Consider the following 17,002-nt stretch of genomic DNA (forward strand, 5'->3'; position numbering starts at 1 on the left):
TAAAAGCGGGAGGTTGGGCGGAATGAGTACTGTATTTGGGTTTACCACAAATCAGTAGGTGACTGTGGTTCTTTTCTTTGTTCTATTAATATCCTGATTTCTGTATCACATTCCTGTATGATGTGTTCAGGTATCCGTTGAAGCGTTCTCTCCGATGACTGCAAGATACACCATTGAATAAACTTTCTACATTCAGATATGAAATGTAATGATAAAACCTGACAGCAAAAAAAATACAAAAAAAAATATACTTCTTATTACAAATGTTTTGAGAATCAACTTTTTCTTATTATTTGAAGGTTTGTTTTCGGAAGTACGTGTTTTTACTCACAGATTTAACAGTTGTACAAGATATTATTTTTTGGGAGGTAATGTCATGCCATAGTCTGTCTGTCTGTTTCACTACAACTATCACAAGAACCACTTGCTGGATTGGAGGGCACTTTGATTCTTTATGATGAACTTCTGACCTGATCAGATTTTGGTACAAATCTATGCATACTGTAAAATGACTAATTTTCACTGGGTTTAAATTTCACTGATTTACCATTTCAGGCATATTCAATGGGTTTTAAATTCACGGTTTCGTCATTTAGATAATGTGTTCTATGCTAAATGTTACATATTCACTGTGTTTTAATTTAGCGCATTTTTCCAGTCAGCGAAATAAGCTAAATTAAAACCAAGTGAACAATTACCCCCTTTACAGTATTATTTAGGTAATTTGCATAACAATTAAGCACTTTCTGCAATCACCTAAGGTACCCTTTGCAACTGTTTCCAATGAATTGATGGTATACATTTTTTTTTTAAGACTTATTTTTGTGTGTTTCTATATGCTTTGTTTTTTTTATACCGAATAAACTAAACTATAAATTTGTGCATCAATGTTGAATGTTGAAAGATGGCATTTTCAATCATCATTATTATAGTAATGACGGAATAAAACATTTCTACATATTTGACCATAGATGAAGAGGAAAGTTATTCCTTGTTTGACAGTCACTCCAATTACTATACACTATAATTCAAGATTCAAAACAAAAGATACAAATACCTGATTTGTGAAAACAGAGTTAATATTAACAGGTAGTTTGACATCACCATCATCCTCCATTGTACCTGTGTGTAGCTTTACACATACATTGTAGATATGCAGGGCAATGATAGAAAAATTTGGTAACTTCATCAGCTGAGCATGCTGGTCTCTTCTTATACTCTGCACAACTCTGGAAAGGAAGTAATTTACAGTCGCCGCCATATTATTCTGAACACCAAAACAGCAGCATTGGAAGCTGTATTGATGTTTAAAGCAATCTAGCGGTGACTGTAAATAATTTTTAGCCCAAAAAACTTAGATTGGAGGGTATTTCTATTAGGACTCTATTTGTAACATAAACTTACTGAAAAAACACTATGGGGTACATCTTGCTTATATGGGGTGGTACTGCAAACATTACTGGGGATTCTTGTTCATCTGTAAAGACAATTGGAAAGTGTTCATAATTTCAAGTAAACTATTTTGAAACCGCTATCAACATGACTCATTATTTTCAAATGATTTAAAATTATAACAATATAAGTTACGGTGGCAAAAACAATGTGATTATTGAAAACATTTCACCAGAATTTCTTTTTGGGAGGGGATTTCCTAAAAGGTTTTCCGTAAATATGTTTGACTCTTTGCCTCTCAGAGAAGCCTTATATATCTACATAAGGATACCAATATGTCTTGTAATCTATGTACGAACACCAAGATATCAGAAATTGATATTTTGTTCTGACAACTGTTATGTTTCTTTTTCAAAGTTCATGAACTCTGGTGAATTATTTTTTTTTGACTGGCTGATTTTTGAATTGAAATAGTTTTAGAATTATGAGTTGTGTGTATTTTTCCAAATAAAAAATGGCCGCCAATGTAAGGTTTGGAGAAATCTCAGTCATGGTTTCCATGCCAAAAATTGGTCACCCCATATTTTTATTTACTCTTTGTCATTTATTTGATGAACCTTTCACTCTGCAAAATATCAAGAATTTGTAACACCTTTAAATTTTCTGAATTTTTTACAAGTCAGCAGCGCCATCTTGCATGCGCAGACTTATGTATATAAGGCCCGCCCATAACCCTCCAGGCCAATTCACTAGTCTACTATTTGTAGATTTTGTAAAGTCTCGACCAATCCTTTGAAAAGGTTCAGTCTCCTCTGACCACACTTTACTACATTAAATAAGAATAAGAACATACAATCAACTAACCATGGAATATTTGAAAACATTCTGGTAGCTTTCCTAGTAATTCTGATAATAATGTCAAGACTGGAGAATTCACTGTAAATGACTGATAACAACGATTGGCACAGAATACTAGAAGACATCTACACAATTGAAGACACACCTAAAAAAGGAGTATTCACTGATTATACATGGTAATAAGTAAGCACAATGACATGATGTATGTCTCACCGCATGATGTACAGTAATAAATACATTGTAGGTAAAATAAATATCCTGATCGTATTTATTTATTTTTCACTCCCTCAATGATTCTCTGCAATAATGTTGGTGAAAATTTTGGTTATCTATTTTGGCATTTCAGTACTAACTGAAGAAGTCAAATATAAGAATACAGTATCACTATACAGTTGAGCCTCACTGCTATTAACACATGGATTTATCATTATTCATAAAAGCATACACCTCCTCCTCCTTCTCCTCCTCGTCAGAAGTTTATATTTTATTGCTGTTGTTTGCTGCAGTTTCCAGACCAAAAAGTCATACAAATTTATTTCTATGTGCAAGTGTCGCTAACAGTGGTAACATGGAATGGAAGTTCCATGCTCTTTCAAAACACTAACATCTCTTAATTCCCCCCCCCCCAAACTCAAAACATGTTCACCAAAAGTAATATCTCCATCACAAACTACACCTTCCCTAAAAGCAAAGCTAGTCCTATCAAACAATGTCAACCCATGAAAATCATTGCCACCACCTTGCAAAAAAAAAAATACAACATACTTGACTTCCAAGTGATGAACTCTTTTTGATCATGGTTTGAAATTTTCGGCTGATGTCAGAAGGGGAATAATCAGCAATGCCATCTATTGTTATCCTACACAGCCCAACAGCCAAAGTCTCGGGACAGATAACTTTATTGTCAATACAGTCTTGTGTAGAATCAGAGGTAAGTATGTCAGCTGACCATTTATATATGGTGTATATATCTTGTATAAATGATGGTTCATCTAAGGATGAAAGTCTCTGCAGAACATTCATAACCAGCGGTTTCAACTTTTTCCAGTGGTACTGAACACAATAAGAAAAACAAATTATATTGATATAAAAGAATTCGGCATTGTATATGCACAAAGACAGAGCAGAATACCAACAGATGAATAACAATACGTTGTGAGTATCAGCATACCAACCTTTTAATTATATTCTGCATATTGAAAATTCTATCACATATTAGCGTAGGAGACTGGAGAAATTTCTCACAATGAAATTTCTTTTGAAACATACAGTAGAGTTGTCGCATCCCTTTTGCTTCATTTCACTACAGTATGTAGCACTTTAGCATCAAATAAACGAAAACTTGGGTTTGCTAAATGATTTAGATGAAGCTGACGCGATTCTAAAGCAAAGCTACTGTACGCAGAACTGAAAACAGTACTACTTTGTAGTGACCTCAGCATTACGTTTTATGTATTAAAACAAAACCAAAGGGTATGTGACATCTGTACTGTATGCCAGTCATCTTGAAAATCACATACTGTAGAATACTTTATTTACACTTGGAATTTATTTTCGCTATTTTCGCTGAAGGGATGATTCCGTGAAAATAAAATCCAGCAAATATACTTTTTTCCTATATTTCACATTAAACTAATCAAAAATCAGTGAAAATAAATTCCAGACAAAACGCCCAAAAAGCCTTTTCAGCGAAAATTAATTCCAGCGAAAATAAAGTATTCCAGAGTATCTTATACTGTAAAACTGTTTGTGCCATTTGAAAGACAAGACGGATTATTAAATGTTAAAATGTTAAATTGTATTATTTTACGAACTCACCACAGCTGAAGAGAGAAACGATGAACTTTTATCAAATAAAATACAAATCAGAGAATAATCAGGTTTTCTTTGAAGATGAACAACTGACAGCACACCCTGGAATGAAGAATTGAAAAAATTTAATGTCAAAACAAGTTTATAAAGAACAACATCATGATATAGATCAATGCTGTGACAGAATAGTCCAGTAGCTAGCTCTCAAGAGGTAAATAAAACTGGTCTTGTTCTGCTGCCCCAACTTGCTATGTTCACCTACAATGCAATATTTATCTTCGACCCCATGTGACTGCTAATAATTTTAATACAGTGTGTAATTTCTTACCTGGAATATATATGCTGTAACTGTATATGATAAGACACAGGGTAATATATCATCCGTCGTAACACCAATCTGTTAAACAGACAACATGAAAACAAATAACACATATTTTCAACGACGAAAAATCATGGAGCCTTTGTGGAAAATCTGTATTTGAAAATCATGGTAACTCTGAAGCCAGCATTGTGCTAGTATTGAATTCAACTCAGACTAAAATAGTTTTATGAAAGTTTTATAGACTTAATTTATGTATCAGAGGGTGACGATGTTGTGGGGAATTCATTATTGTTGTTATAAATCCCCACCATCAGAATTAAACAAATTTAGTTAAATTAATTTTTGGAGGCTTTTTTTGTTGAAAAGAGTTCACTACGAATAGAGATTCACATTATCATGTGATAATGTAAAGCTATGACATCATGAAAACTTCCTAATTCTGATTTATAATGGTACTAGAGAATGGGTAGTGGAATCCCATACATTAATAACTGGCTAAGGGTTAGCGGAAGGAAAATAATGATATGGTATTATATTACAGTAATTAATGCAGTTTTAAAACACTTACCAAATATTTATTGACAAAGTTGGCTACCATCTCAATAGTGCTTTCATTAACGGGATGATATAAAGTTGACATATATAAGAGGTAAGCTGGCAAACACTGAGCGACTCTGTAAGAACAAATATTATAATTTTTGGTGATAAAAATATTAAATTGAAAATTAACAAATGTTGTCAGATAATTTAATATCATATTAATATAATTTACCTGACAGATGATTGGATTTCTTCAGTTACATTTTTTGATGGATCTTTGTTTTCATGGGAGAATCTGGATGATAATCTTGAGAGCAACCATGGTGATGCATCATCGTTCATCTGCATGTCATCTTCCATCAGATATGGCACTAATGTCTTGATAGAATAATTATGAATTAAAATAATATTTTGTCAGTTTAATAAAATAAATACATAAACTGAGAGAGTTGAAAAAGAGATATGATTTATGATAGATATGGTATGACAGCATTTCAATATCTAACAATGCAACTGAACCAACCACAAAGATTTTGAGTTTTTTGGTGTAATTATACAGCATCCTGACAAATTTGGGAAATTTATTTGCACTTCAGAAAAGTTATTTATATTGATTGATAGTTTAAATCTTATTGGTTCATGAAACTATAGAAAAAAATTATCCAACGCGCTGCTAACAAAATAAATGTTGGCAAAATTTGTATTTTAAGCAACAGGTTGGAGATTACAATGTATTGCAAAGCACCAATCATAATTAAATTCAATGATAATAAACAACTTTCTCCAAACATCAATGGATTCTCTGAAATCAGTCTGGATGCTGATCACTAGCAATTTAAAAAGTGGTTGGTGTTCAGTGAAATTTGACATAAGGTATTCTGGAAAAAAGTGGATTAAAAAATAGTTGTGTGAATTTGTTCATGGTTACATTTACCAATTGTGTCAATATTGATGTCAACACAGGTACAACTCAAAACAGAATAGGATGCATATCATGAGTCTGGTGACACGAGTACTGTCTTTGTGTTTTGTTATTTAATACTGCCATGTCTCAGTGCTGTTTAATATCACAAACTCCATGGGATTTACTAGGTATCAACCACAATTGATGCAGATACTGTAAGTATTTTACCAGCCAACAACATGCACAAGAAACCATCACACTATTTTGTCGTTGGTTGTATGAAGATTAAATATATATTTTACTTGAATTATTAGATATAAAATAGTGAAAAATCAATTGTTTAATCCAAGATAATGAAGTACCTGGTTTTCAGATTTTGCTCTGAAAAAAATAACAATTCAAGGGGGAAGGATACCCTGTATATATACTCACTTGAAGCAAACAGATTATGTCACCATGACAACTAGTGATACAGCTTTCATTCACAGCATTACATAATTGATTACCATGGTTACATAGCAAAGTGGAATTCTGGTTGCTCAGGTCCCAATCTATTAGAGCATTCAGGATGGCATCACAGGCAATACCATAGGAACCATTGCAGCCTCCATGTTCTACTGCAGCAGGAATGTAGTTATCACAAACAACCCAACCATAATAACATTGTCTGAAATTAAGTAAAACACAAGGGCGTATCGCAAAGTATGCACAAAGACAGTGAGGAGATTGTAACAACTAGTCATCATTATAGAGTGACATCATATATTATCACAAAACCAACCAAACACAATAATTTTTCTGACTACCGGTACTTACCTTTCAACATAAGACAGTATATCTTGATGTGAGTGGACACTAAGTTCTACATTAATCCAATTCCTCAATGTCATCTAACAAAATAATAACAACGATGGAGTTGGATGAAAAGATAGACACACTTTCCGATGATGAGTTATTTACTGTTGTGCTTCTAGTAATGACAGTTATATTTTCAGCATATTAGTGAATTTTGTTTTTCTTTTTTTAGAATTATTTTTGTTATTTATGTCTTTGGACTTTGCATTAGCTTTATTTTGTGCATGTTGCAAATAAAATATCCTATCCTATCCTATCCTATCCTAAATTCATTGTATACATCTTGTTATGTCAATAAACTCTCAGTAAATAATATTTCTGGCAAATAAATTGTTGTCACTATTAAAAACATAAATATACTGTGAATATTACACCCCTTTCTCACCCATTACAGTAATTTTAAGTCACTTTGAACACCAAGGAGGAGTCAGACTTTTCACAAAATAATCCAGATTTTTAATTTTTGATCCAAACGTGTTGGAAAAGGAAAATGATGTCCACTTGGTTCTAGTGGAAAAAAATTATAGAAAATTAAAGTGATGGCGCACAGACAGAAAGTTACCAGTGACATTGTTGCAACCAAAATGAATTTCGAAGATTAGGTACATTAGATATGTTCAAGGTTACTTTGAAACTTACACAAAATTCAAAGCCGAATGGATTACAGAAGTTTAGGTTGTTCAGACAAAAAATTAATTGAAAAAACAATCTGGATGCAATATGGATAACTTGCAAATGCCACAATTACTGAATTTTGTTTACGACCCACCAAATTATGGAAAAAGACTGTCAACATATGAAGACAATTAAATAACATATTCACCTTTGGATTACTATTTCTGATCTTTTGAAATTCTTCAGAGAGATAAATGAAAGCAGCCATCATTAAATCACAGTCTGAAAATATTTCAAATTAATCATATGCACATATTTGTCAATAAAAATGACTATTAACTGTGCTGCTGAGAGTCAGCCAGCAAACCAATCCATCTAATGACACAGATGTGGTACATGTATGAAAAATAGACTGGTAGAAAGCAACACACATGCACGCACTGGCATATGTTAATAACCACTATATTCAAATTCTCACATACTCAGATATATATATACAAGGAATATACATGTACATGTACTCACCATTTTGTTGGTCATACTGCATACAGTGTGACTGGTACCTGACATCTGGTATTAGTCGTGGCGCAAGATAACAAAACTATAACAACAGAAAACATGTATTTAAAACAAATCTAAAAAATTTGCTACTGAGAAAGTTTAGATGTTGGATTTATAAGTTTCTGGTACATGTATGTAATGAATTCATGATTGTCAGTTTAAAATGAAAAAGATTACTTTGGAAGTCATTGATCGAATGTAAAACCAAGAACAGAATAGAGTGACCTTTTCTTGTACAAGACTGTGAGGATGTTTGGCATACACTCCCACCTAGAGTGATTGCATGACCATTTCTTATATCTGCTGACTGTGTAGCGAACTTGAGATACACATGTGACAAGGGTAATATGTGTAACCAGTTCTTGCATGTGTCGACTATGGAATCACATACATACATACATACATGTTTTGTGTATGTTCCAACTAAAATATCCTATCATTTTTGCACACCACAGCTGTTGCATTGATTGTTGTGTCTTGCACAGAAATTTCTTATGAAACTAGAAAGCACTGCCACCGAAATGAGACGATAAATAGCAAAACACAAAGGCAGTACTGACAACATACCACATGTGTGTCGTGACTCTCAGAATACATGCAATTGATACATTATTCAGTCTTTGATTATATTTTGTTTTTAATAACTACAAGTACAATTAGAAAGACTTTCAAATTGTTTTATTACCTTGTGAATGAGATCAGTTGGACACAATTGTAAATGATGTGGTTGTTTCAGTATAACATGAAATATTGCGGAAAAGAATCTAAAGAAATTAAACATATTGTCAAATTATGGTTAAGAGTAAGTAATACTTTATATACAAACATGTGAAATGAGACAACTTGCTATTTAAAAAAGTGTTAAAAGCATACTCATACTGAAATGAAACTAAAGTCAATTGACTAAATAATATATGCATCAAACTATTAGGCAAAGTGACTAATTAATAGGCAAAAACCTATTATTACTATATAAATTGAGATGGAGAAACTTTGTTGCCAACATAATCTTTAAGCTCCCTCAAAGAGGTACTAATTTAAAACTCAAACAAGCTGAGAATGTGATGTTGAATTTGAGGGTGTAGAAGAGTCTTACCTGATGGCAAATATCATCCAGTCCTTGGAGTGTATTGGCAGATATGTACAAACCAATGAGAAGAAAAGAGACTTTGATCTCTGTGAATTAAGTCACATAATGTTTGTTATATGAAATCTTATAACCACAATTTTTTCTGCACTTTTTTTATAATTCTTCAATATTTCTGGAAATGAAGCCTAATTTTAGAGCCTGCAGACAAAATTTGAATAAGTTTTCAGTTTTTACTCAAAATTTGTTGTTCCAAACTTCTGAACGAAAGTGCAGACTATAAACAGGTCAATTTTGTGAATTTGTGATGAAAAGAGAGAACTAGTCATGAAAAAGTTAAATCGATAGGCATTTTCACAATTTGAAGATTTTATGTCATTTATGAAGCCAAAATTGTGTGAAAGCCACTTACACACTGTCGTAGAACCCAGGAGCCATTTTTACTGCTACCAAATTTTGCTATTATCAAGAAAGTTTGATGCATATGTAAGATTGATGCATAACGAATAAGAAACAATCCCTCATGAAATAAGCCCACCTCCCAAATAATTATATGAATATCCAGAGTGAACTGGAAAACAGATAATGGTACGATATACAACAAAGTTTACAGAAAATGCATACTATATTGAGTAAGGACTTTTGGTTTTACGTCAGCTATTTTAAACTTCTTCGTTCAGCACATTAATACTGACTGAAGAATATATAAATTTTCAATAAAAATATCTACTTCCCTCCCCACCGACCCATTCAAAATTACAATATGTGTCAGTGGGAATGAATTCTTTTCCCAGACACCCACCATGCTCTTTCAATTCCCAAAATAACACAATACTTACTGAAGCAATGTTTGTCTCCAAATTACTCCTTTTCTGTCGTAATGGCATGTAACTCTCTTCAATCTGACCGAGATACGCAAGAAAAACCGCCATACTCTTAAGATGGCAAACTTGTAACTGCACACCCTACAATGATGTGATGCAAAACAAAAACATATTCAGTTTATATATAAACAGTGCCCTCAATATGTTCAGTTCTAATTAGTAATCTTTTGTTTTTATTGTAAGATGCCTTTCAACAGATGGAAATTTTTGTACAACTACACTCAGGTGCTGATATCTCAGTAGCATGACACCATGAATAAAATAAGCTGTCATTAGTGATGCAATAATATCCATGGTCAGTTTGCTTGGTCGAGCTCAGTATACTTCAGTATTAAATGTCTGTCTATTGTTACAAACATACCTGTCTACATATGATGTAGTATAGTCTGGTATATAATGCAGGATGTAGTGTTCTATGTGAACTCAGCATTGATATAAACATACCTGTCTACATATGATGTAGTATAGTCTAGTATATAATGCAGGATGTAGTATTCTATGTGAACTCAGCATTGATATATAAACATACCTGTCTACATATGATGTAGTATAGTCTGGTATATAATGCAGGATGTAGTGTTCTATGTGAACTCAGCATTGATATAAACATACCTGTCTACATATGATGTAGTATAGTCTGGTATATAATGCAGGATGTAGTGTTCTATGTGAACTCAGCATTGATATAAACATACCTGTCTACATATGATGTAGTATAGTCATATAATGCAGGATGTAGTGTTCTATGTGAACTCAGCATTGTTATAAACATAACTGTCTACATATGATGTAGTATAATCTGGTATATAATGTAGGATGCAGTGTTCTATGTTAACTCAGCATTGATATAAACATACCTGTCTACATATGATGTAGTATAGTCTGGTATATAATGCAGGATGTAGTATTCTATGTGAACTCAGCATTGATATAAACATACCTGTCTACATATGATGTAGTATAGTCTGGTATATAATGCAGGATGTAGTGTTCTATGTGAACTCAGCATTGATATAAACATACCTGTCTACATATGATGTAGTATAGTCTGGTATATAATGCAGGATGTAGTGTTCTGTGTGAACTCAGCATTGATATAAACATACCTGTCTACATATGATGTAGTATAGTCTGGTATATAATGCAGGATGTAGTATTCTATGTGAACTCAGCATTGATATAAACATACCTGTCTACATATGATGTAGTATAGTCTGGTATATAATGCAGGATGTAGTATTTTATGTGAACTCAGCATTGATATAAACATACCTGTCTACATATGATGTAGTATAGTCTGGTATATAATGCAGGATGTAGTATTCTATGTGAACTCAGCATTGATATAAATATAACTGTCTACATATGATGTAGTATAGTCTGGGATGCAGTGTTCTATGTGAACTCAGCATTGATATAAACATACCTGTCTACATATGATGTAGTATAGTTTGGTATATAATGCAGGATGTAGTGTTCTATGTGAACTCAGCATAAACATAACTGTCTACATATGATGTAGTATAGTCTGGGATGCAGTGTTCTATGTGAACTCAGCATTAATATAAACATACCTGTCTACATATGATGTAGTATAGTTTGGTATATAATGCAGGATGTAGTGTTCTATGTGAACTCAGCATTGATATAAATACAACTGTCTACATATGATGTAGTATAGTCTGGGATGCAGTGTTCTATGTGAACTCAGCATTGATATAAACATACCTGTCTACATATGATGTAGTATAGTTTGGTATATAATGCAGGATGTAGTATTCTATGTGAACTCAGCATTGATATAAACATACCAGTCTACATATGATGTAGTGTAGTCTGGTATATAATGTAGGATGCAGTGGTCTATGTGAACTCAGCATTGTTATAAACATACCTGTCTACATATGATGTAGTATAGTCTGGTATATAATGTAGGATGCAGTGGTCTATGTGAACTCAGCATTGTTATAAACATACCTGTTTACATATGATGTAGTATAGTTTGGTATATAATGCAGGATGTAGTGTTCTGTGTGAACTCAGCATTGTTATAAATCTCGAACACCACACAGTGTCATCCACATTGTTACTCTTCAATCTTGTCAAAACTTTACCAAAACCGTTTAATATAATATCAACTAACTGAAAAAATAGAAATAAAAAAAGTGTCATAATCTATTAAACCATGCTATGTGGTTCAGGATAAAAATAACTATGAATAGTAATAATAATTTCATGATGAATACCTGTAATGCATATGGGTTTACATCGGCTCTCCTTGTATTAGTAAATGTCAAATCCAGTTCAAATTCCTCGGGTTGTTGTGGCTTGGATTCATTATTTGCTTCAATAATATTTTGTATTTTTTCTGATATAATAGATATATGGGCAGATAAACCTGCAGACATAAATATATATGTAAATAGGAAACTATCTTCACTGAATCAAATGGTCATCAGTTTGGATACAATCAGTGTTATAAAATCAGCCCATGCAGTTTAATTTAGACAACTAATATCTGATTTATATTACATTTGGCGTGTAAACAATCAACAACAGTACAATATTTTTGTTAAGACAATTTGCCCCAAAATCAAATTTGTAACTACTGAGCATGTTACTGCACATGAGCAAAGCATTGTGGGATATCACAATTCTTACTGAATGTAATGATACTCAAAATTCACCAAATTATAAAATGTCATGTTTTTCAAATGCTTTAACAATATTAATATCAATAATACGTTTTCATAAAAAACCTCAAATATAATTTCAGACAAATGAATCAAAAATACACACTTGCAGGTTTGCCAGCACGTGGAGTGATTTTTTTTTTATTCTTGGCTAGATACTGTAAAAATGTTTGGGCCAAGATAGAAAGGCAGATTCAGTAAAATGAAAGTTTAAGGTGTTTTTATCATCATAATGACATACAGATTTTAAATCATTTAATTTTAACTGCTACCCATTTATGTGATATATGACTGTATTAACAGAAACAACATTCAAAAATACAACTGCAATCTGCAGTCTTAATAATCCCAATGAAATGCTCTCACAAAAACAAAACTGTTCACAATACATGTTTGTGTACATACCGTCTTCTTGAGTTGTGTGTGTAGATTTCATGATAACATCAGCCAATCTGTCAAGACTGTGCTTCAAACCATCTAGTGGTTCCAGATCATCTTCCATGGATTCCTCAGAAAACACACCTACAATAGAATAGAGACGAGGCTTAAGGATGCTGTATAGGTTTTTGGTATTGATTTTCTAAACGGGTGTTTCCATATAAAATATTTACTGAACCATACAAAGCTATATATTGATAGAAAGCTTATTTCACACTGAATGTGAAATCGACAGTGTAGTGTGTTTATGGACGAGCATAGTCACGTGATCTCTGTGTAAACACAGAAAGCCATTTTCGGTAAAAAATAATTGAACCAATGAATAAACGAATTTAGTAGAACATTTGCAACAAAACAGTTTTTTCAGACTACGCTCACAACCATTCTGCGTTATATGTATATGTACATGATAGTTGTGGATGAAATAAAAATTTAGCTATCTTGAAAAAAACAATACGATTTTGTTTTTTCCGGTATTCAGAAATTGGAACGTAATTTCGAAACAAATAGAAAAATAAAATAAATATTGGATAAGATAAATGAAGCTGAAAAGTTTGATGTGATAATTTAAGAGAGGGTTCACAATGAGTGGGCTGATGGTAAGGCTGCATGGAATGAGGTATAGAACAGAATGATCTACACAGATACAATGAAAGCTGAAGAAAGGTGGGGTGGCTCTTACCTTCAAGCAGGGACTTCAGCTCTTTTTCACAGGCTTTGGTGTAATTATGTAATAAACTTGTTGGAATTTTGTCAGCTCTGAAAAAGGAAGGAGCATCACATGATGGATGTTGAGTCATATTTGTTTCATGATTCAATCCAAAAATGGCTAAGTGGAGGCCAATTAATTTTAAAAAATATTTATAGGCACACTATACCTTTTTAGAGCTTCAATGAATCTCATTTTACCATCAGGTACATCAGGTAACTGAACAAAAATAAATAACAAATGTTGTGATATTTGAAATCTGATTCAATATAATAACCATGACAACATGACAAGTCCCTGTCACCCTTTCCTATTAAGACTGAAACTTGATGTTGAGTAGATTATATTAGATATACCAATGAATATTATATATATTACCATCCTGGGTTTGAGCAGAGCTGTCAAAAAGCGACCAAGAAAGTATGGCTTCCTGAAGATGCTGAAAAATAGAAACAATATTTTTTCACAATCAGTAGTATCCTGAGTTCAAATCTTTCCTGGTGTAGAACATTAAATAGGAGTTGACCCCAACCCTGGGTTAATATGTGTCACACAATCATGAGGGAAGTCTATAATGAGTGGTACTTGAGATATTCCAGACTTCATACCCACATTGCCAGACTCACACTCCCAGAACCAGATATAGATCCAGACTCACTTTCCCAGACCCAGATACATACCCAGACCCATGCACACTGCCAGACCCACACTGCCAGAACCATTTACAGATCCAGACTCACACTCCCAGACCCTAACCCAGATGCATAACCAGACCCATGCACACTCCCAGACCAAGATACAACCCAGACCATGCACACTCCCAGACCTAGATATAGACCCAGACCCCCACTCCAAGAACACTGATGCAAGGGATTTCACATATCAAACATAGACATTATTTATCAGGTGCTACCAGTGGCATCTGCTAACTTTGTAATTCTGACTCATATACATATATGTTACGCATCACCCCATTGTATATTTTGTCCACCAGACTGCAGATGAACAAAATATTTTCAAAGCAGAGATAATTTTCAAAAACAGTTTCACATGAACAGATATACACTGTTGATCCTACACTCCCAGCAGACAGGGATCATACCTTGCTTCCAATACACTGGACGGTATCTTGTTATTCTTTTCATAAGCAGTAACAGCTTTCTCTACATCCTGCACAGCTTGTTGTTCTTTCTGTAGGAATGAAAGACACATAGTTTATAGAACTAGGTTGGTAGACATAGTCCCCATTATTTGTGTTAGCCTGAATTGAAATTAAAGGACGCAAAATGGGGAAGGATATGTCAAGTAAATTTCATTAAAACAATTTGGCATGCATAAAAAACTCATTATATCTGTCAAAAGGTAAATGAGTACGGTATTATAAGAACACATGAAAATAAAACCAACATGGCCACCAATCTCTGTAAAAGGGTAAATGAGCACCAGGATTTTAAGAACATGTAAAACCAATATGGCTACCAATCAGTAACCCATCATGGGTCCAAGTTTGAATGAAGTCTGCCCAAGCATGCCTGCGAAATTGACAATGTTGATAATTCATGATTTCATTTTTTTTTAGGTGAAAACTGCCATCAGTCAAATAAATTTCACAGAAACTCACGAACGATTGAAGAGAATATACAAACTATTATGTCTTGCCTTTCGTTATAACAATTTAAACATGATCAGACAACAAGTGTAAGAGAAATATGGGTAAGCACACAAGACATTTTCATTGACATAGGGTTCAATATCACATGTATTCTGTCTGAATAATAGTAATAATACATTTATTTTTAAAAATAGTTTTCATTAGTTGACAGCAATAAAATATTAGTGATAAAATACAATCCATATTTATACTAATTTAAAAGTAAAATGTCAGTTATTGCTATTTCTCATTTCAAATATTCGGTATAAATATTCACCAGCCTGGATTTATTATTATTATTATTATTATATCGTGAACTCAAAATATAATCAAATCTGTATCTCTATTACCATACCTGTGCTTTGGTGTATTTATCTGTAATGCTTTCATTACTGAATATACTACTGCCCTCTATAGGATCCTGCAAACACAGATGTTATTATAAATTATGACGCCATATCAACATGCATTAGAAAACTGTATAAAATAACCTTAATGTCATGAGAAGCAAATGTTGTGAATCAGTGAAAAAACATGGCATTTTATAGTAGTTAAAATTTCATTGGGGTCCTATGACATGGAGTGTCAGCAAAATGCTGTCTTCTGAACCCCATAGAATTATCAATTCACAAAAACGCATGATTTTATTTTTCCTGATTCATTCCCCAAGTAATAAGTGTAGTCTCAACATTGTAATTGATTCGTTTTAACATTTTGGTTTACAAAACTTTTGTAATTTATTTCAATTCAATTAAACAAAAAAAAGATTGTTATATTGTAATAACTTTTCAAACTTTTATCAAAAACAAGAAGTATTTGACCAGGCTAGCTTTGTCAGTTTATTATCTGTAGATTCATTCAAAAAAAGTGTCTCTGAAGTAATAATTTTATTTTTCATAAAAAAATTGAAATCTATCGTTTTAAGAGCCACAGCATCTTCTGTAAAAATCATTTATAGCAACAAAAATCATGTCCATTAGATTTGGGTTCAAAGATCATGTGTGTAATATGATACAAGAAATAATCGACATGATTATGGCACTCAAAGTGTTAATGAACAGTTACGTACCTTCAAATCTTCTAACCTTGTTTTAGCCAATGTGATATAATCCATGTATAGAGGTCGACATTTAGGTACAATATACGGAGGATTGAAAATGTGAGACTGAAAATAAAGTAAAAACAAGCAGCCTGTCGGCTGAGATAGCTCCGCTGTTAGCAATGCACATGGCAATTAAAGAACAGAAGATATCATTAGAAAATGAACAAATCTGAGAGAGGTCCACATGTAGTACCTATATGTATAATATATCAAAGCAATTGGACTTGCGGTTTTCAACAAGAAGTCGAAAATATCACTTTTTACCAAAAATTACAAAAATATTCACCGAAATTAGAGAATTAAAGATATCATTACAAAATGAACAAATCTGAGAGAGGTCCACATGTAGTACCTATATATGTAATATCAAAGCAATTGGACTTGCGGTTTTCAACAAGAAGTCGAAAATATCACTTTTTACCAAAAATTACAAAAATATTCACCAAAATTAGAGAATTAAAGATATCATTACAAAATGAACAAATCTGAGAGAGGTCCACATGTAGTACCTATATATGTAATATCAAAGCAATTGGACTTGCGGTTTTCAACAAGAAGTCGAAAATATAACTTTTTACC

The 17,002-nt window shown here is 32.8% G+C and overlaps 1 protein-coding gene across 1 annotated transcript; it reads right to left on the minus strand.

Moving 5' to 3' along the window:
* Window positions 1–41: 41 nt before the first annotated feature.
* On the minus strand, window positions 42–14,882 carry LOC144357906 (Fanconi anemia group A protein homolog). The gene is made up of 21 exons (XM_078011952.2): window positions 14,773–14,882; window positions 14,049–14,109; window positions 13,840–13,889; window positions 13,644–13,720; window positions 12,929–13,045; window positions 12,077–12,228; window positions 11,808–11,972; window positions 9,786–9,911; window positions 8,956–9,035; window positions 8,545–8,623; window positions 7,824–7,899; window positions 7,507–7,580; window positions 6,645–6,718; window positions 6,261–6,495; window positions 5,157–5,302; window positions 4,953–5,058; window positions 4,391–4,459; window positions 4,069–4,164; window positions 3,016–3,303; window positions 1,058–1,267; window positions 42–218 (listed from the first exon to the last, which is right to left on the minus strand). Exons 1-21 carry the CDS (start codon window positions 14,880–14,882, stop codon window positions 42–44), a joined length of 2,568 nt encoding a protein of 855 aa, XP_077868078.2.
* Window positions 14,883–17,002: the final 2,120 nt, after the last annotated feature.

The sequence above is a fragment of the Saccoglossus kowalevskii genome, chromosome 6 (assembly GCF_978046115.1).
Source record: "Saccoglossus kowalevskii chromosome 6, keSacKowa6.1, whole genome shotgun sequence".
NCBI lineage: Eukaryota > Metazoa > Hemichordata > Enteropneusta > Harrimaniidae > Saccoglossus > Saccoglossus kowalevskii.